General features: G+C 51.1%; 1 protein-coding gene across 2 annotated transcripts in view; it reads left to right on the top strand.

Annotated features, from left to right (window-relative positions):
* The first annotated feature begins 2,627 nt into the window (after positions 1–2,627).
* Foxn1 (forkhead box N1) overlaps positions 2,628–21,200 on the top strand; it is a 28,803-nt gene continuing 10,230 nt past the window's right edge. Inside the window, exons 1-4 of one of the 2 annotated variants that reach the window (XM_004635417.2) lie at positions 2,628–2,811; positions 17,334–17,470; positions 17,808–18,269; positions 20,389–20,499. In XM_004635417.2, the coding sequence (XP_004635474.1) occupies positions 17,348–17,470; positions 17,808–18,269; positions 20,389–20,499 (696 nt within the window). In that variant the 5' untranslated portion in view covers positions 2,628–2,811; positions 17,334–17,347. Of the gene's footprint in view, positions 2,812–17,318; positions 17,471–17,807; positions 18,270–20,385; positions 20,500–21,200 lie in introns of both variants that reach the window. The other variant, XM_004635416.2, reaches the window with a different exon arrangement.

Here is a 21,200-nt window from a genome sequence, read left to right as displayed (position 1 = left end):
CTTATCCTACGGAGCCATCTCCCCTCTCTTTGTTTTTTTAATTTTTAATTTTCATAAGGGTATCACTAAATGGTTAAATTGGCCAGGTTGGGCTGGAATTTGCAATCCTCCTGTCTTGGTCTCCCCTCCAGAGTGCTGAGACTGTAAGTGTATACCACTCCACCCAGGTTCATTTGCAATTCTTTAAAGATTCTGTCTGTCTGTCTCTGTCTGTCTCTGTCTCTGTCTGTCTCTGTCTCTCTCTTCCTCTCTGCTGTCTCTATCTCTCTGTCTCTCTCTCTTTCTAGATAGTGCCACTTTATAGTTCAGGCTAGCCTACTCACTATGTAGCTCTGGCTGGCCTCAGCCTCGCAGAGATCCTCCTGCCTCAGCCCCTTGAGTGCTGGGATTACCAGTATGCACAACCACGCCCGCTGATTTGAATTTCTTCTACAAAAGAAGTCATGCAATATTTAAGCTTGTGTGTCTGATTTAATTCACTCAACATGATAGTTTCCAGGAGCTTCCATTTTCCTACCAATGACTCAAGTTTATCTTTCCTTATGGCAGAGTGGTGCCCCATTGTGTATAAATCACATATTTTCTTCATCCATTCATCTGTTGGTGGACATACTGCCCTTGTTAGAACCTTCAGAATAATATCAGCTCACAGCAGTGATGGAGGTATATAATTTTAAGTTCTCTTTCCTGGCTCTCTATGACCAGAACATCCATATAGAAATACCTGTGGCTCTAGAAACAACAATCAGCCTTGCACAGATCAGATAGGAGCAATTAGTAAGTACTACGACACACAGATCTCAGCACCTGCCCTTTCACTGGGGAGTGCCATTGATTATTAGGCTTAAGAAAGATGGATTGAATCAGGTCCTATGACCTAACCTTAAGGAGGAAAAATGTTTTAAACAAGGTCCCACTCTATAATTCAGTTTTGCCATGAACTCATTATGTCGTCCAAGCTGGCATTGCACTGTGACAATCCTCCTGCTTCAGCCTCCCAAGTGCTGGGTCTGCAGGTATGAACCACCACACCCAGTAAAAAAAAAATTCTTAGACTCAAGTGAACATGTTACCATGTTCTCCTTTACCACCAGCATCACAAAAAGTTTTGGTGAAGAGAGACTACACATTTATTGAGTATGTACTATATACCAGGGATGGTGCTAGAAATTTTAAATATATAAATTTATTTAATTTTTGCAATAACCCAATAGGCACTATTCCGTTGTTTTGTTTTTCGTTTTTGTTTTTTGTAAAACTGAGAATTGAACTCAGGCCCTTGCACTTGCCAGGCAAGCGCTTATTCTACTGAGCTATCTCTCCGGTCCCACTATTCCACTGTTAACACACCAGGAAACTGAGGCTCAGAGTGAGATGTGTGGATGATCACACACTAACCATCTCTTGCAAATGGGTGCATTATTATTATCTACCTCAGTACGCTCTTTCTGTTGACCACTGAACATTCTCTACCTAGACTAAGAAGTTGCCAGACTGTTCATTCTGCTCCACCCTTGTGCCAATGACCACCAACCCCACCCAGCATGGGTTGGCATTACCTCTGCCCTTGGAATGGGAGAGTAAGTTGGGAAGAGCTGAGCTACCCACACCAGCAGGCTTCTCTAGGCGGCAGTTTTACCACCTGATATCAGAGCCTTCAGCTACAAGTGGGCTTAGGGTCCAGGCAAGGGGAGAGAATGGGAGAGGGGAAAAGTGACTGGAGAAGAAAAGAGGCAAAGCTGGTGAAGCAGATGCAAAAGTAACCAGGAGAAGGAGGGAGGGACAAGACTGGGGCCACAGCAAGGAGGCCTGCCAGGGAGCAGGGACAGGTCCCAGGCCTAAGCCAAGAGGGACCAGTGGTGGTCAAATCCTAAACTTCTCAGCCCAGCAAACGGAGCTGTGGAGTCACGACAGGCCTGCTGGCCCAGAGCAGAGCCATGCGCATAGACATGGTTATAAACATGCAGGTGGTATACAAGGGACACAGACCCAGGCTATGTACAGGGACCCAGACCCCCAGACACTAGAGAAGACACAGACTCAGACACACTGCAACCCAGAGACAAGAGAAAGTCCCAGAGAGAACAACATGGAGACTCACATACCACCGACTTACAGAAGGTATTGTATAGGTCGGTTGTGGGTGCACACACTGCCATATAAGGTGTCAGAGAGACTGTGGATTGATGGGCAGAAGCTGGACCCTTTAGGCCATTCCCAGCACCTCTGTATGGTGCTTGGCTTTTGAGGGGTCATGGTGCTGCCACCCACATCATGCCTCAGACCCATGGGCTCCCACCACATGCTGTTCCGCAGAGCCCCTCAGCAGCTCCATGAACATGTATGTAGCAGCCAGGCTCTTACTCATGCATGCCCCAACAGGCCTCTGCCCCACCCATGGGGGCTGACATCCCCCATCTGGGGTGCAGGTAGGGACCAAGGGACAACCCTCTTCTCCACAAGCCATAGGCTGTACCCGCTGGCAAGAAGAGGAGGCCTGGGCTAGCTTGGGAGAAGGGCGGGGTTGGGGGGCCGGGGTGCGGCTGGGGCGGGCACAAGAGCCGGTACCTGTCAAACAAGAGCCAAGGAGCAAACTAGCTTCTTAGTCACCTTTCTCTTCTCCCCGTTTTTGGCAGCAGCCCCTCAGGGCAAGGGGAAGCTGATATCATAATTATTGGCTCACCCAGCAGCTGCCTCCCCTCACCTGATGTCAGCACAGACCCAGGAAGGCCCAGCTGACGGACTGACAGACAGACGGAGCTCCTGGCCCCCTAGATCTGGGCCCCCACGCCGACCTGCTTCACTGAGCAGGTAAGAGGAGACCCGGCCCAAGTCAGCCGTGGAGGCCAGCAGGCCGGGCCAGCGCTTGGGGAGGGGGGTTGCCTTTTTAATGGGCCTCAGGAGGGACAGGAGCATCTGGATGCTCCCCAGCTTCTCGCCGCAGCTCAAGGGAGACTCACAATCAGGGTGAGTGCCTGAAGGCTGAGGGGGACCCCTCCTCCTTGCCCCTCCTCTCAGTGCTGTCCAGGTTGTCCAACTCCAAGCCTGCTTGCTGCGGCATGGATCTTCCTTCTGGGCTGGGTGGTTGGCTTGTGCTGCCTCTGGGTGTTGGAGCAGGTGTGCTTGCCCACCTTGTGCTGGGTTACCAAGATAAGTCAAAAGCGCCATAACTGGAAAACCAGAGCTGAAAGATGAGCAGGCAGATTCCCAGCCAAGGCTCTCTTCCAGAAACAGTGGAAAGGGGGGAGCCCAGCATGCATGACTCAAGGAGTCTCTCCATCTCTCTGGGCAGCCTGGGCTAAGGTCTATGGTCTGAGGCCCTCGGGGGAGCCCGGGTTGCAGGAAGGAGCTGGTGCACCTGGTAGACAGGCAGACAGGTGGCAAACAGGTGCTGAGGAGCTGAGGCTGAACTTGAAATGCAGTCTCCTCAAGGTGTAGGGACCTTTCCTATCCTGGAGACCTCTGAGGCAAAGAAGCCCGGGAAGAAGCAGATCTGGGATGATTAGTGAGTTCTTAGAACACTGAAGCCTAGAACTGGGGGGCCTGGAGAGTGAAACCTCCAAAGGAAATGGCTTGAACAGCAAGCAGCCCCTCCAGATCCTACAGTCTTCCCTGCCCCCTCCCTGACCAGGTAAGGTTCTGGTATTCCCCGTGGAGTCCCCCCAGGCCCTCCCTAAATGTCCCAAGAAGCATGCTGGCTTAAGAATAGACTATTAAGTGGGCGTGTTTGCCTCTCCTCTCTGCACCTACAGGTGTGGGGGGACAGATTTGGATGGATGTAGTAGCAAATTACAGCTGGTCAGGGAGAAAAGACCTGGAGAAAAGGGATCCTTCTCTTGAGAATGAACCCCAACCAACCCCCATCTCTGAGCCAGTCATTTCCCACCAGATGGGGCTTCTCCTCCTAGTCTTCCTAATCCCTGCAGAAGGAAGTTTGGTGAGCTTCCTCATAGTCAGGAAGTCCTTTCTGGAGTCTCTCTGAAGTCTCTAGTGCTGTAGGGTCCAGCTCTTATTGCCTCCTGATCCTTCCCTTCTCCCTACTGATGAACCCCATTCCTCTGAGCTGATCAGATAGTCGGATGATGAGGGAGGCACTGCATATGAGTCCCGTCCCCCCCTGGGCTTTGCTCAGACCCTTCTACCAGCTTGGTCATTCCCAGACCTACAGAACAGGCCAGGACGAAAGCAAGAGAGGGGTATCCCTGACTGATGGAAGGTAGGGCCGCACCTCCTGCCTAGCCCCTTTCTCTCCTGCCTCAGTGTGCAACCTCAGGTGGGCCAGGCAGGAACAGAGCTGGGCTGGGTCCTGGGCAGGGTTCTGCCCCAGGTTGGGATCTTCGGGGGCTAAGGTGCCAAGGGGAGAGGCACATGTCCTCCCAGATCTCCACCCGGCCCCGCCTGTGCAGCCTCTGCCGAGCTCAGCTCCCAGCTCCGGGGCCTGCCGAGGCACGCTACACCCCCAGGCCCTGCGCCTCACTCACCTCCAGAGCCAAGAACCTGTTCTCCCGGGAATGCTGGGGAGTTCTCAGAGGACTGTATTTCCCAGGGGCTCAGGGAACCCCAGAATGCTATGGATCCATGGATTCTAGAAAAACAAAAGAAAAATGAGGGGGCTTGGCACCTCCTTCCTGCACCCTATCTTTGTCTCATTCATGCACTGACCCCATATTTCCTCCAACTAAGCTTTCATTATTCATCACTTGGAAAAAAAAAAATGGCTTGCGAAACTTAAAGACAAGGAGAAACGTCCATCCTTAGGAGGCGGCTTCTGTCATATGTTATCCTTTGCCTCTGGAAAAGCCTTCCTTAGCCCCCATGAAAAGGCCCAGCTGCCCTCTAACACCATTGCCCTTGGACTCTCCATCCTTCACAGCCAGGAAGTCCTTCCTGATGTCTGACTCCCCCCTCCCTCTGGGTTGAGTTGAGCCTGGTCTTTATGGATTAGCAGAACCCCCAGTGCCTACCCTGGGTCCACGCACCTAGCCAGAAAGTGTTCCTAAGTCATATTGAAATGTCTTCAGAACCTGTGGGCAGATGGGAATAGAGGCTCTGCACCTGCTGCCCTCTGTCATTTTCTGTCCAGCACTCTATTGTAATGAGATTAGGGGCCACCTCTACTCAGGATCTGTCCCCCATCTCCACCCCACCCCCAGCAAGGGGACGGGAAGGACAAAAGTCTGCCATTAGTCTTGCTTACTAGCTTCTTCTGCAGGGGAAACTGAGACTTCAGGGAAACACTTCAGCATTTTAAATTAATTTGCAGGGAACTCTGTCACTGCAGGAGGTGGTTTCCTGAGTGCAGAGCCAGCCATTGATCTGGGGTGCATGGGGTTGGGCTGGCAACGTGCCCAGGAGCAGGGGAAGGGCAGGAGGGCCTGAGGGAAGGTGCGCCCCAGAAGCACCAACCAAATGGTGACTGCATAAATTGGGTCTTTCCGATGCATGAATCCCCTTCCTGCCCCTTTTGCCATCTCCATGCCCACCTCTTACCTCCTGAGCCCTCCACCCATCCATCACTTTTCCCTTTCAAACCTTAGTCCTGTGCCAACTCTGTGTGTGTGTGTGTGTGTGTGTGTGTGTGTGTGTGTGATGTTGGGGGTCAAATGGAGGGCCTTATTTATAGCTAAGTGCTCTGCCACAGATCTACATCTCCAGCAATCCCATTTCCTTATGTGTTTGTTTGCTTTAAAGTCAGAGTTTCATTGTGTGGCCCAGCTCAGCCTCAAACTCCTCGGCTCAGGCAATCCTCTCGTGCTGTTACAGGAGAGTTGCGCTTATATGGTTTTCAACTCACCTCAGTCCCCCTCCTTTCCTCCTCTTCGTCTTATCCCCAACCTTGCTTCCATCTCCTCAATCTCAGCCTCTTCTTCCTGCCTGCCTCACCCTCAGCCTCATCTCCATTCTTCTTAGCCGCATCTTCCCATCCGCACCATCCCCCCATCCGCACCTTCTCCACCTCCCCTTTACGCCACGGATCCCCTTGGAATCCAGCATCCTTCTTCAGCACTTCTGCCAGGAGTAAGGAGGCAAAGCCCAGGGCCATGCTCCTGGAACAAATCCCACAGATTGTGTGGGATCAGCCCCCAAGAAGCTTTCAGCTTCCTCATCCTGTTTGGGCCTTAAAGGCTGGATGCTGGCCAAACAGTAAAAATGAGTTCAGCTGGGGGTGTAGTTCAGCGATGGAACACATGCTCGGCATGCCCGAGACTCTGGATTTAATCCCAGTACCTGAGCCCCTCCCTCAAAAAAGAGCTCAGATGCAACAAGACGAGTTGACGTTTGCCATCCAGACAGACTTCTGTTGTGGGTGTGTGGCAAGGGAAGGGGGAGACAGTGAAATATGCTCAGAGGGTTCCAAAAGGAGACAGTGGCAGCCCTTCTTAGAGGGCTGGGGTCATGACTGAGCTGGCCAGGGATAGGTAGGCCATGGTAGGGGAAGGACAGAAGCTGTAGCAAGGCCTGCCAGATGTTTAGGAATGGCTGCCACTGTCATGAGCATCCCCCATCTCTGCTCCACCTGTGGCTCTCGCTTAGTCAGCTCAGATTAATGGGGCCTGAGAGAGAATTAGCTGAATCGTGAGCTTTCAGGGAACTAGACCGAAAGCCTACCATGAGTCACCAAGAAAAAGAGTTTGTGCTCTCATAGGGACTCTGGAAGCTCCAGGGGGTGGGCATCCCTCAGGATCCTCCCCCGTGCAGTAGTGACCACACTGAGAGGCTGGATCCCAACCCTCTCCCTAATCTGATGGGAGGATTTATCATCAATGGGCTTCAAGCCCTATCCTCATATATTTTCTAGGGGCCTTCAGGGCACCTCAGCCTGAAACCACTGTTTCTAACAAACTATAGCCGCACTGGACACCAACACACATGTATGCGCATGCACACACACAATACACACTTGAGCACATACACAGAGAATGGGGTGTTTCCTTGGAACCAGATTGCCCAGAGACAGTTGGAGGTCCCACCTATACTTGTAAATTCCACAGCCATGTCCCAGACTGCACCAGCCCATCTGTCTCAGAAGGCAAAGGATGTATACTATGAGAGAGAGAGAGAGAGAGAGAGAGAGAGAGAGAGAGAGACAGAGACAGAGAGAGACCTAATTAGAAGACCCTGCAGTCCCTTCCTCACATAGAGTCCAAGTGATTACAGCAGCATTCACAGTGAGCAGTAGGTGATGTCCCTATCTTTCCCTGGATGAAGTTACTGGAGCCCATGAAGGGTCCCACAGACCATGTAGCCTTAGACCCTGGGTCACAGGGCCTTCCCATGGACCCAAAGTAGAAGTTTGAGGAAAGAAATTCTTTGGGATGGCAATGCCAAGGCCAGGAGTATTGGGGGATGTCAGGAGAGAAAGATGGGGGCTAGAGCTAAGGACCTGGATGGTCCCGGAAAGTCACCCTCAGAGCCTGCCTCTTCTCAAAGGCATGACTTCCTGGAAGAAGGGACTTGAGAGCAAGAGACAATCCCTTCCTTAGGTGGGGTCTCAGTTTCCCTGTCTGTCAAACAGAGAGCCTCTCAATGTGCTTCTCCCTGCAAGGCTTGATAAGTCCAAGCAGATAACCACTTCCTGCCCCTCTGCACTGGACAGCGTCAGGGAAGAAGTTCATCAGTATGTATTTGTCTTGTACTAAATCTGTGTTATTAGCAGTGGTGGCAGAATTAATACCTCTAATAATAGATGGATGATAATGAGCTGTCTTGATAATGATATGTACAGAGCACGAGAGGTGGCCCACAGCTCTGGCAGTGATGGGATACTGAGCTATCTCTTGTCCCTGCTAAGGTGGGCAGGCAAGAAGGGTGCCCACCAGTTGGATGCCAGCCTTCCTGATCATCCCCATAGAGAGCACCCCTGGGAAGGGCACACAGTTGGAGCTGAAAAGCAATCACTAGGTATCATCCGTCTCCTGAAATCCCACAGGCCTGGGACCCCCAGGGAGGAGGAAGGGCCTTCTCTCACTCTGAGCATTTTGACTTTCTGAGTCTCACTAGATCCCCTGACATGGAAGTGAAGTATGTAGGACAAGGATGAGGATCACATTTTATAAAGGAGGAAATGAGGTTTATTGCTATAACTACCCGTGCTGCTAGAAGAAGCTGGAGACGACACTCCTGGGGTCCTTGGTCAGAAGGACTTCTATGAGGGAAAGGGGGCTTTGTAAGGAGTGTAGGAGTGCATTCTGAGCTTGTGAGGGCTCCTAGGGAGGAGGGGAGACAAGGCACCATTAGCCCTATTGGTCTTCCTAATCAGATCCTCAGCTGCTAATCATGGCTGTAGCCAATAGACTCGGTGCCCATGGAGGGGTGCACTAGACTGAGCTCTGATTTCCTTACAGAGGCAGAGCTTCTGGGCCTAGAGCTAAAGGGTGTTCAGAGGCCAACTTCTTTACCCAGCCCCTCAGCCTACTCCTCCATTCTTTCCAGCCAGCATGGTTGGAGGAAACTTGTAGGAAGGATGAAGATGGCCATGCATATTCTGTGGAAAAGCTTCCTGACCCTTCAGTCATTCCTACTTCATTTTCCAGTCTTTGGTACCTCTTATGGCTCAGCAGACTAAGGATCTGAGGGAAATTTCTGCTTTGGGAATCAGTGTCAGATTATTGCTTTCTCTACAGTGTTCCTAGGAGGATTAAGCAGGCAATAAAGACGTCTCCCCCTCCCAGCTCTCCGGGCAGGCCCAGGTAGTTCTGTCTTCTAGTCTTCTGCCAGGACCATCCTCACCACCAGACTAGTCATGATGTCAAACTCCCTGGGAATGATGTAGGTGGGGTGGGGGGGCCTCTCTCCAAGAGGCCTATCAAGGGGTCTCTGTTATTGAAATTAAGAAAGTCCATACCCCTGCTAACATTGGAGGCCAAGCTGTCCTTCCATCTGAGAGCAAGATCTGGTAGTGGCTCATAGCCTGCATATGGACTCCAGAAGAGGCAGGAAGGCAGCAGGGAGGAAAAGGCAGACCATCCATGACACCCAAGAAGAGTAAAGATGTTAGGGGCTTGGGGAAGGTTAGCTGGGCAGTCTCTAGAAAGGCGTATCTAAGCATTAGGGAGAGCTCATCAGAGTTGATCTCCCAGATTAGCTGGCCATAGCAAGGGGAATTGGTGAGCTTGAAGATACATCTCAGGAAAGGATGGGTAGCTTTAAAGGAAAGCACTTCTTGTTTCCTTGAAATCTCTTCTTTACCATTGACAAAATAAACATCCACAAGTGGGTCAAAAGCATTTATGCTTCAGTTCTACTGAGCATTCATCTATCCATCTGTCTATCTGCCCATGTATCTGTCATCTAGCTTACCATCCATCCACTGCCCATCCAACTGTTCATCAATACATCTACCCACCCATTCATTATCCAGCCATCCAGCCATCCATCCATCCAGCCATCCCAAAAGGTCAGGGCTGCTTGGAAGGGACCGTGATCCTATGGCATTTATGGGACATGTGACCTGCCTGTCTAGCCTGGGGAGACAGCCCCGCCCCAGCCCAGGGACAGGGGGCTGGTCTAGCTGTGTGGGAGTATTTATAGTCAATGAACCCTCTTGGGGAGCAACAGGCAGAATGACTCCCCGAAGCCAGGATGGCAGCCATGGCCAGGAGCCTACTGTGAGTTGTTGGATTTGGCTCCTTTGGGGCCAGGGATGGGCGGTGGCCACAGCTGGAGAAGGGTAGAGAGCTAGGAAGCTGCCCAGAAATGGCCAAGATGGTAGAAAGGGAAGTATGCTGGGCAAAGAAGAGTGGGAAAGCAAAAGGTTCTTAGAGTCAGGCATCCACTGCAAAGTTGGGATCCCCTCTAAGAAGGGTGAGTCTATTGTCCTCAACAGCTTTGGAAGGTGCTTGGGCAAGTGGCAGGAAGGATGGGGCAAGTGGACTGAAATGTTAAGAATTAAGGTGCACTATCTGGAAGAACTTCCTAGGTAGTACAGGGCAGAGGACATGGCTCAAGTGCTTCTTTGGAAGGGCACTCTGGGAGCTGTTGCGGAACCAGCCCACTTGCAGATACTGAGAAGCTTGAGGTGGCTTTCAGCACCTGATTGGGGGATGGGAATGGCCCAGCTGCAGGTGCCCGGCTCACATTGGAGGAAAGGAACGGTGGGGCTGTGGATGTTTGGCATGCCTCGCTCTCCCTGCCAGTTCTACTGCTGCCATTCCCCCCCTCTGTGCTCCTCAGAGCCCTTCAGACATTTCTCTAGGCCTGGACAGTTGACCCAGTTCCTGAAACCCAGGAAAGACCCAGAGCCAGAAGGGCCAGAATATTGCCCTCAGAACCCCCAACTTTGATGGGAGGAAAGGAGCAAAAAACTGCTGCTTCTTGGCAGCCCCAGACTCTTGAGTATCCAGGAGCCCAGGCTCAGGCACAACCCCCAGGCCCTTCCCTGCCACCCCCCACAAGTAATTACCAGCTGCTCCAGGGGACCCCTCCCAGCAGCACTACGGGGTGGAGCCCCGGGTGGGGTTGCAGGGTGCTCTGGGCAGGGCCCCACCCCTCGTAAAACATGCTGCCACAGCCGGCAACAGAAACCATTAAGGCAGAACTGAGCCGGCTCCGCCTCACTCATAAAGGGCAGGTAGGAGGCGGACAGGTAAGAGAGGGCACCGAGCATGGTGCCCTGTGACGGCCCTTGGTACCCTCTACCTGTCTGGCCTCTGTGACTCAGTTGCCAACAGAGGATACCTAGACAGACCCTCCCAAGGAAATCTCCACCTTCCCTCAGAGGCTGAGGTGTTTCCAAGGTGGGGCTGTGTGGCTCAGTTGTTAGGGCGACTGGCTTTGAAGCCTAAGTCTGAATCCTGAAAATTTACTAGCTGGGTGGCTTGGACAAGTCAGGTTAACCTCTCTGAGCCTCAGTTTCCTAATCTATAAAAGAGGATGACAGTGTGGTACTTTCTTTGGGTATAGTAATTCACCCAACTCTGCCTGATCCCCTTGCTCCCCAAAGGCAGAATAAGAATGCACACCCGCAGACCAGCCTCAGTGTCTTCTGATGTATGGCTCCTTCCATGGCATCTGCTTGTAAGAGAATCAAAGTAGAGAAAGGAGATGTGATTTGTCCAAAGCCATACAACCAGTAGAGGGGGGTCCATGAATCACACCCTTGGTGATTCCCAGTGGTCCCTTCTTCTTGAATCTTTTCTTTTTCAGTACCAGGGATCAAACCTAAGGCCTTCACACTGAGCTCAAGCTCTAGCTACCCTCTCCCCCCACCTTTTTCTTTTCTTTTTATTTTGAGACAGAATCTCACTAAATTGCCCAAACTGGCTCAGACATTTTCAGTCCTCCTGCCTCAGCCTCCCACAGTGTTGGGATTACAGACATGCAGCTCCATGCCCAGCTCTGCCTTTGTCTTGGGAACTCAGGGAAAGGAAGAGGGCAGAGATGGAGGTGCAGATGCAGATGGCTAGAGGCAGTGCCAGCCTGGCTGTTTGCAAGAAGGACACAGTGTAGGGAGAGGGTGATTACTGTCAGTCTGGCTGCCAGGTTTCTGGGGGAAACCCCACTCACATCAGCCCCACTCAGGTCAGAGGCCAGAGTGAATCTATTTCTAGCCCCATCCCTACCTCCCCCTCCCCAAGGAGCATGGAAGGAGGAGGAACACAGAGGACAGAGGTGGACAGGATGCCCAGAAGAGGGTCCTCAGCCAATGTTTCGCCAACTCTGCATCCATCAGGAAATGCAGTTTTCTTTTAGCTGTGAGGACCTGGTCGTGTCATTTCACAAGCCTCAGATTCTCCCCTGAAAAATGAAGGTACTGACTTTGCCTCCCTACCTGCAGTGTGCTGGTAGATGTCCACCAATCAATTCTTTTTTAAAATTTTGACCTGATTGTACTGGACATGGACTTAGGAAGAGGTGGGTACAACTGCCCACTGTACTTGGGGATGGAAGGAAGAGGTAATGAGGTGGTGGTGCCAAAGTGCAGGGTGAACTGAGGAGGCCCCAAGGATGTGGAGCTGCAGTCATCCTACAGTCTAAGGGACCTGAGGACACTGAGCCCCCAGAACCCCGGCCCCCACCTTGGCAGGGGCAGGCAGTGGGCCACAGAGAGCTCTGGGCTGGCTCTGGAGGGGAGGGGAACACTGCACCTGTCCCAGTTGTGCACAGATCCCTTTATGTTCCCTGCCACCAGAACAGGCAGGCTCAAGGCTCAGTGACAATGGAAGATTTCTGCTGAATGCAGATGCCACCAGGAACATCAGGGAGGCGTCCTGAGAGACCCAAAGCAACAGGGTCACACACACACCCCCCCATTGCCAGGCATTTCCTGGGAGTTTCTATGGGTACTGTCTACTGTCCCTACTGCAGGGAAACAAGGGTCCAGCAGAGGAAAGCTCAGCCTCTGCCCTAGGGAACTAGGGGGTACATCTGGGGAAACGGCAGTGGGAGGTTGGAAAGGGGCGTTCCCTCTGCACTTCCTTGCCCCACCCCCAGAGCTCATGCCTTAAATTAACTCTGTCCCACTGCTAATTATTAATAATAGCTATCATTTATTGAGCACATACTACATGTTAAGCTATTTACAAGCAATATTTTATCTAATCCTCCAGAGAAGTATGTATTATTAGCCCTATTTTACAGATTAGAAAACTGAGGCCCAGGGAAGTTAAACAACTTGTCCAACCAAATTCCCACAGTGATTAGGATTCAGATGCGGTCCTGACTCCAGCCCATCCAGCTTCAGGAATTTTCTGCTGGCTGCTCCTGAGGGGGACGGGGGACAGGCAGGCTCTCTCACTCCAAAGAGTGATCCCCGCCTTGAGCTCAAGCATCCCCTTGTATACACCAATCAGCTCTTTGCCCAGCGCCTGAGGCTAGAGGACGTTTTCTTTACCTACCTGGACATGGTGTGTTTTGTTTCTTCCCCCCACTCCATTCCCCTCCCGTCACTTCCACACCTCTTCTTCTCCTGATTCATAAAGCTTTGTTTCCATTTTATCTTTCTTTTGTCATGTTTTTCTTTTCCTTTCCTTTCTTTTCCCCTCCCTCCTCCCAAGCTCCCCTTTCCTTTTGAATAATTTCTATTTCACAATTTCTTTTTTACATTTTGGTTCTTATGTACACTTTCAGTTTCTCACACTAGAAAGGCAATGCAATATTTACACATGTGTATCTGATTTATTTCACTCAAGAACATGGTCTTAGGGCCAGGGAGATGGCTCAGTAGAATAAGTGCTTGCCTGGCAAGCACAAGGGCCTGAGTTCAATCTCCGGTTCTGCCAAAAAAAAAAAAAAATGGTCTCAAGGTAAATCCATTTAGCTATAAATGTCCCAAGCTTATCCTTCTTTATGGCTGAGTACTATTCCATTGTATAAAAATACCACATCATTTTAATCTATTCATTGGTTGATGGGTATTTGGGTGGTTTCCAAGATTTATCTGTTATAAATTGTGCTGCTATAAGCATGAGTGTGCGTATAATAGATGTAGGATGATGCTTTTATTCTTTCGGGTAGGTTTCCAAAAGGGGAACAGCTGAGTCAAATGCAACCTCTAATCCTAGTTTTCTGAGGAATCTCCACACTGATTTCCACAGTGGTTGCACCAGTCCACACTCCTACCAACTGTGGACAGGGGTTCCTTTTTCCCCACAGCCTCTCCAGTGTTTGATATTGACTTCTGCATGATAGTCGTTCTGTTCTTTCTCGTGTAAGATAGAATCTCAGCATTGTTTTGATTTGCATCTCTCAAATGAGCAATGACGTTGAATTTTGTGTGTGTGTATTTATTTGCTGTTTATATTTCTTCATCTGAGAAGTGTGTATTCATCTGAGATGCCCATTTTTGGATTAGGTTCTTTTTTTATTATTAGGTTTTTAAGGACATTTTTTATTTTATTTTGTTTTGTTTTGTCTTTTGTGTGTTTTTTTTGAGAAAGAGTCTCACTATATATTCTAGACTGGCCTTGAACTCACTACGAAGCCAGTGCTAGTCTCAAATTGTGATGAACCTTCTTTTCGGCCTCCCAAGTGCTGGGGTCACAGGCATGTACATCCTGTCTAAGTAGGAGGAGCCTTTTGAATGCGGTTTGTGGACAGTCCCCTCTTCTTGGGGCTATGGGGGCAAGTCAGCTCTTTTGGGGGGCTCATTTATAGAATGAATAGAGCTTCACCTCGGAATCAAGCAGGAGGTATCATGGTCCCTGAATCAGGAATCATAATTCACAAAGTCTGCCCAGGAAAAATCCAAGATCTAGCCCCACTCAGGGACTTCTGTATCCTCAGTGCAAATTAAGGTCAGCTTCTGAACTCTGCAGAACTCCCCAGGTTCTATCTAATTCTGTCCCCAAGGGTTTGAAGAAGGTGAGGTGGTAGGGTGACCAAGCCAGGGTACGAAAGACATGGCTGAGAGTGGAGGCCTTATGACACGCAGGTGCTCTGTCAGGGCTTACAGATAACTGAGCCTGGGACAGGGCCTGGGTAAGCAGAGGTGAGGCAGATGCCGCCGGACTCCTCCTGTGCAAGGCAGACCTCAGGAGGCATGTGGGCCAGAGCTGGAGCTCAGGGAAGCTTTCTCTAATCTATATCTGCGAAGGAGCAGGGCTGGGGCCTGAGCCTCCTGAGGCCAGGTGGATGGGGAAGACCCGTAAGAAAGGGGCATAAGGCATTAGCCAGTCTTCACAGGGCTCCTAGGCCTGAAGCAGCAAGGCCATCAGGAAACTGCAGAGCCTGGGGCAAGAGGCCACATTTGGCCTTCAGAGGCCAGATGCACGACATGTGTCCCTGAGCATTTTCTGTGTGCCAGCACCCTGTTCATCTCACTTAGTCCCTTGAGAACTCTAGGAGGTGGGTCCACATGCCACTTTTGTTAGATGAGGAAAGTGAAGTGCAGAGAGTTATACAGTGTGTTCGAAGTCACATCCAGAAAGTGACAAGGCTGAAGTCAAAGTCAAATCCAAACGTTTGCCCTTCACCACCACGCTAATCCACTTCCAGAGAGGGGAATCCCTCTCCAGGTTACAAAGCTGGAAATCTGGGGGCGAGGGCCCTAGGTTTGCTTTTCAAGGGGCTGGGAACGCCTTGGGAAGGCGCCAAACTAGCAATACCACCTCCCAGGAAGGCAGCTCTGGGCCTCAGAGAGGTGTGGCAGGCAGGCCTGAGCTGTCCAGGAGGAGCTGTCCAGGGAGCAAGGGCCAGGCTGGGCAGTCATGCGGAGCCAGGGATGGGCTGCCTCAGGCCCCCTGCCTGCTCCCTGGCGGTGTCCAGTTACGGCCAGCTCGGCGCTTCCCCGTCACGCCACATTTAGCATTGCCGAGTGAGCAGGCACCCGGGACATGGAGAAGGGGAGAGAAGGGGTGATGGGGGACTCATGAAGGGCAGGAGAGCTTTCCACAGGCCCCCACTTGGGCCCAGCTACCTGCTTTGTCCCGGCCTGATCCCCTGTGGAACTTTGAGCAAATGCCCTCCCTTCTCTCCTTGTCCCCGTATCACACAGGAGATGGTTTATTCAGCAGAGATGTGTCAGTGCCTGGCTAGCTTGCTCTGGTAAGGGGGTTGTAGGTAGAACGGATAAATGTAAACCTTGAATATCTGTCACCGCCTGGCCCTTCAGTGTATCCCACCAGATTCCGACCCAAGCCAAATAGAGAAGCCATTGGAGGAACGCAGACTCTCGGGCTAGCCAAGTCTTGAGTTCCAGTTCTGATTCTCAAGGATTAGCTGTGTGACACGGGCAAGCCTCAGTTTTTTTTCTTCTGAAAGGAATAACACCCTTGTCACAGGCTTATTCTGATAAATCAAAGGGAGAATTGTTCAATGCACTTACGCAGGAGTCAGCCCAGAGGAGGCTGTCAGCAAACTGAAGTTTTTTGTTGTTGGGGTTTTTTGTTTCATTTCATTTTGTCTTACTAGGGATTGAACCCAGGACCTTTACACTGAGTTACATTCCCAGCCCTTTTTTAATTTTATTTTATTATTTATTTTTTATTTCAAGACAAGATCTCATTAAGGTACTAAGTTGCCCAAGTTAGACTCAGATTTGCAGTCCTCCTGCCTCAGCTTCCCAGAGTGCTAGGATTAAAGGTATACACCATTGCTGGGTGTAGTGGTACACGCTATAATCCCAGTACTCAAGAGGCTGAAACAGGACAATCACTGCAATTTTGAGGTCAGACTGAGCTACATACTGAGCTCAAGGCCAGCATGAACTACACAGCAAGACCCTGTCTCAAAAAGACCAAAAAAAAAAAAAAAAAAAAAAAAAAAAAAAAAAAGCATATGCCACTGCACCCAGCTCGAATTGTAGTTTTGAATCCAAGACCACTGGGGCAGTGGGAACTGAATTCAAGAGGCCCTTGCCCCTGACAGACACTGAGGGAAGGCAACGAATAGAGCTGATAATAGTAAGAGTCCTGATAATGATACTAAAACTGAGAACCAATAGATCTCAAGTGCTTACTCAGCCTCAGCACTTCGTGCCACACTTCTATGCATGATTTCATCTCGTACTCAGACAGCCCTGTGAACTAAGTCCTATCGCTCACCTTGTGGTGCAGGGGCTGCTACTGAAGCACAGAGAGCTTTGCTGACTCAGCTGGGGAGGAATGGCTGATCCCGGCCTCATAATCACTCCACTGTGCTGGGGTCAGGGTTCTCCTGCTAGAATTCCAGGTCAGAGCTTTCAGATATGTAATTCAAGCTGCTAGTTTTTCATGGGGAAACTGAAAAGTTCAGAAAAAAGCAATGGCCAAGGTTAGGGGATGTAGCTCAGTACTTAGTATGTATTTAGCATGCACAAGACCCTGGGTTCAACAGGAAGGACAGAAGGAAGGAAGGAAGGAAGGAAGGAAGGAAGGCAGGCAGAGGGGGAGGGGGAGGGAGGCAATAAGTTGCACAAAGTCAGAAGTAAGAGAGAGCTTGAAGGATGTAGGTATAAACAGTACTTTCCAGATATTCCATGATGGGCTGGCAGGCCACCATGCCACCAGGACTCCTTGAGTCCCCAAATGCACACTGCGTTCATGCCGGCCAAGCTAGACCCCCATGGTCACACCACAGGATAAGCCTGTGCTTAACTAGAGCCGCTACCATTTCAGGCCTAGGCTTGACCTGCTCCTGGCTCTCAGATCCTGTCCAGCCATTGAATGGGGTCACCTAGCCTGGCCCTTCATTGTAAACACAGGAGACCAAGCATAAAGAACCGGATGCAAGGTCTCACTGGGAAGTGGGGTCTCTGCAGCTCCTCTGAGGACTCTTCCTGGCTCACTTTGCTTTCTATCAGTGTCTCCTCTCTTTCTTCCCAGTCCAGGGATGGGGTGGGAGTGGAGGTAGTGGACCCAAGGTCGGTCACCCCTAGATGCTGGTCCTCATTCTCATCGCAGCCGGCTTTCTTCAAGGCCAGGACTGGGTGATGGTGTCACTACTCCCGCCGCAGTCTGACGTCACACTGCCGGACCCCACCAGACTGGAGGGGGAGCCGAAAGGGGACCTGATGCAGGCTCCCAGCCTCCCTGGCTCCCCTGCCTCACAGAGCGTAAGTACTTGGTACCCAGGGCCTGGCAGTGGACTTATCACCCTGACCCCACAGGGACTTCCCTGGGTCTGTCTTATCCCTTCCACCAGCAAACAAGTGTCTCAGGACTATGAGATCCAAAAGGCTCAGATAGGCGCCTCTGTTCATCCCTTCATTCTGGGCTTCCCCATCAGCCTTGGGACTCCCCAGGTTTAGGGGCAGCATGTCATCATCATTTGGGGGTTCCTTGGAGCTCAGCCACAGGCCCTTTTCCCCCAGCACACATTATAGGGTCCTGGCAGGCAACATGGCCGAGTCCCACCTCCACTGATGGACTCTCTGTCCTCTGTCTATCCAGAAGCATGCCGGCTTCAGCTGCTCATCATTTGTGCCCGAAGGCCCTCCTGAGAGGGCACCCTCATTGCCCCCACACAGCCCAAGCATTGCATCACCAGGTCCTGAGCAAGTCCAGGGTCACTGCCCAGCTGGCCCTGGACCGGGCCCCTTCCGGCTCTCACCCTCAGACAAGTATCCTGGCTTCAGCTTTGAGGAAAGCCCAGCAAGCAGCCCGGGGCGCTTCCTCAAGGGCAACCACGTGCCTTTCCACCCTTACAAGCGACATTTCCATGAAGATATCTTCCCAGAGGCCCAGACTGCCCTGGCCCTTGATGGACACCCTTTTAAGACCCCAGGGGCTCTGGAGGCCTTTGAGGAGATCCCTGTGGATGTGAGGGAGGCCGAGGCCTTCCCACCTGGCTTTGTGGCAGAAGCCTGGTGCAACGGACTCCCTTATCCCAGCCACGATCACAGCCAAGTCCTGGTGAGTACCACTGGCCAGTGGCAATCCCACCTCCCTCAGGCCTTGGTTTCTGGTGGCCAAAAAATGTTGTCTGATACCAAAGTACTAGGGATTGATAGGTGGGGACTTCCCCTTCTCAGATCTTGTCTCAGAAACAAGTAGCAAGATCAAGAGTTGGGCTGTTGGCTTTGTATCAGACCTGCTGGTCATCTGGGGAAGGGATGCTGGTCTGGTGGGTTGTAGAGCAAGAAGGTGGTGGAGGCCGGTTAGGCAAAGGAAGTTGGCAGCTTCCCAGAGGCTCCTGAGTCAGGATTCCAGAGTGTGACTTCTGTTTGTTTAAGTGTCAAGAATCCCCAACCAGACCAACGCGTCCATATGCAAATGTGAGGAGTAAAACACATTCCACAGGCCAAGAGAAAAGAGCTAGGGAGGAGCCACAGAGCACCCCCTTCAAGCATCAGTGTACAGAGTTGAGAGATTTTTGTAGAGATTAAATTCTCTCAAAGGGCTCTTCTCTCAGCCCTATTCTTTGCCCAGAATGGGGCCTGGGTGTATTCATAGAAATTATTTGAAAGTACATTTTGCAGGTCAACATATCCTTCCAGTTATACCTGCCACTGTGTGACCTTGAGCAAGTCACTTAATCTCTCTGATCCTCATTGGAAAGTTAAGGCTACATACCTCATAGGAACCTCATAGGATTGTTGCTTTGGGGTTATTTTTGGTTGGTTAGGTTTTTTTATTTGTTTGTTTGTTTTGTTTTGTTTTGTTTTGTTTTGTTTTGTTTTTTGAGATAGGTTCTCACTATGCAATTCAGGCTGGTCCTGAACTCAGTATGTAGTCTAGGCTGACCTTGAACTCATAGCAGTCCTCCTAACTCAGTCTCCTGAGTGCTGAAATTATAGGCATCTGCCACCACACTTGGTGGGATTATTTCTTTGGGAAGTTAAAGGGAGCTTGCTAAATAAATAAATAAAGCTTGCTGGCCACCCCCAGCTCTGTTCTGGAGGTCCCCAAGCAGTGACTAAATGGCTTAACCTGGGCTGTGCCTACTCCAAAAGCCCTCCTTACTCCTACTTTCCCATAAACCCCCACTGTATCCCCAAGCCTCTCCCCAAGGAGAGAGAGAGAAGGTAGACGGATATGGTAGACAGGTATGGCCAAGATAGAACATTACCCAAATTCTCCAAACACTCAGGTTCAGGAACATGGCAGCCAACAAGTGAGAACACCATCATGTCACCTACTATCCCTCAGCACCAGCTCCCTGCCATTCTGCCAGGCACGTTCTTTCCTCTAGAAAACTCCTGCCATCCTCACTTTGTAGAGGAAGGAACTGAGGCACATGAAAGCCAAGTGAAATGACTTGGCCACAGTATTCCTAACCTATAAATGGGCAAGCTGAGACTGAGCCCACACTCTTACCCCACCTCATGAAGAAGAACTCAGGCCCAGAGACCCATAGCTCAGGTCAACCCACTGGCTCATCTGCGGCCCATGGCTTTCCCTCTTTGGACTCAGCCCTGTCATCTGTCAAATGAAGGGGTTGCACCTGTGTGCTCTTGGCCCTTCCAGGCCTGAGATTCTATGATTATGGCAATCTCTCCATCAGCAACCCTAGGGCACACTCACAAAGCGGTCAAGGCTGATTTGCCCCTCTGGGCCAGGTGCCGATTTCCCAAGGCCCATGGTAACACTGAGAAGAGTGGTCTACGTCCTCCTGGGTTTGTCCACCTTCCAGGACCTAGCTGTAACTTATGCTGTCCCTGTTCAGGGTAGAGCTCTGTACTAGGCCCCAAGGAGCTATGTGAACCTCACAGACATCTCTGGTCCTGTCTCAGCCTCAGTCACCATTGATAAGTCTCTACCACCTCTCTGGATGACCCAGCCTCAGCCTGTCGCCTACAGCAGGGTAGAATGTAATAAATACTCTGGGGTCCAGCCCTTAGTCCACCACCAATTTACTACCAACTTGCTGAGTTCCCTTGGAGAAAGTTTACCTTCCTGTGTTCTCAGTTTATCCTTCAGGGCTAAATGTTAGGGGAGAAAGGAAGGGAAAGTGTTGATTTTTGTGCAATACTCAGGACAATGGAAAGAGGGAGGGGAAAAATAAGGCTCCACCTGCTTTCTCTTCTAGCAGGGGTCAGAAGTCAAGGTCAAGCCCACAGCTCTGGAGAGTGGTCCTGGAATGTACTGCTACCAGCCCCCTTTGCAGCATATGTACTGCCCCTCCCAGCCACCTTTCCACCAGGTAGGTCTGGGCAAGCGGACACATGTCCTGGGGCCTAAGGACATCATATGGGTGCATGCTGTGTGAGGTGCAGACTGTGCACATAGGGGTCTGTGCACACCTGGGTGGGTGGGTGAAGGCAGCAGGGCCCTGAATGTCTAGCTGGACCAGCAGGGATGGGTGGCAGTGGTTAATGGGATGGGAAGCAATTACCTTCCTCTAGAGGTAGCCAGGGCTCATCTGAACCCCCGCAGAGCCTGAGAGGTCTCAAGTGAGGCAGGGCCATGTTATAAACCAAAAAGAGAAGGAAGAGGGCAGCTACCCCAGACAAAGACAGAACAGAGAGAACAGCACTGTGTGGTGTGACACGCAAAGCCAAACAGGGCAGGGTCGCAGTGAGCCCGTACCTAGGTTACACCTTGCTGTGTGACCTTGCCTCATACTTCCCTTTGGCCCAGAAAGGGTGGGCAGGGTGGGCACCTAGTGTGGGGTGAGGGCTCCGTGGAAAACCACCCAGAAGACTTAAAGCCCTCATCATCCTTGGTCTTTCCCTACCTTACTGCCCAGCTTTGCGCCTCCCAAGTGCATAGGAGGCCAAAAAAATTGCCCCACTCTGGCAAGGGATAGAGGTTTTTTGAGAGAGACAGACAGACAGAGACAGAGAGAGAAAGAGAGAGAGAGAGAGAGAGAGAGAGAGAGAGAGAGAGAGAGAGAGAGAGAGA

This window comes from Octodon degus, unplaced genomic scaffold, assembly GCF_000260255.1.
Source record: "Octodon degus isolate 3935 unplaced genomic scaffold, OctDeg1.0 scaffold00072, whole genome shotgun sequence".
Classification (NCBI taxonomy): Eukaryota; Metazoa; Chordata; class Mammalia; order Rodentia; family Octodontidae; genus Octodon; species Octodon degus.
This window is presented reverse-complemented; position numbering and strand designations above follow the sequence as displayed.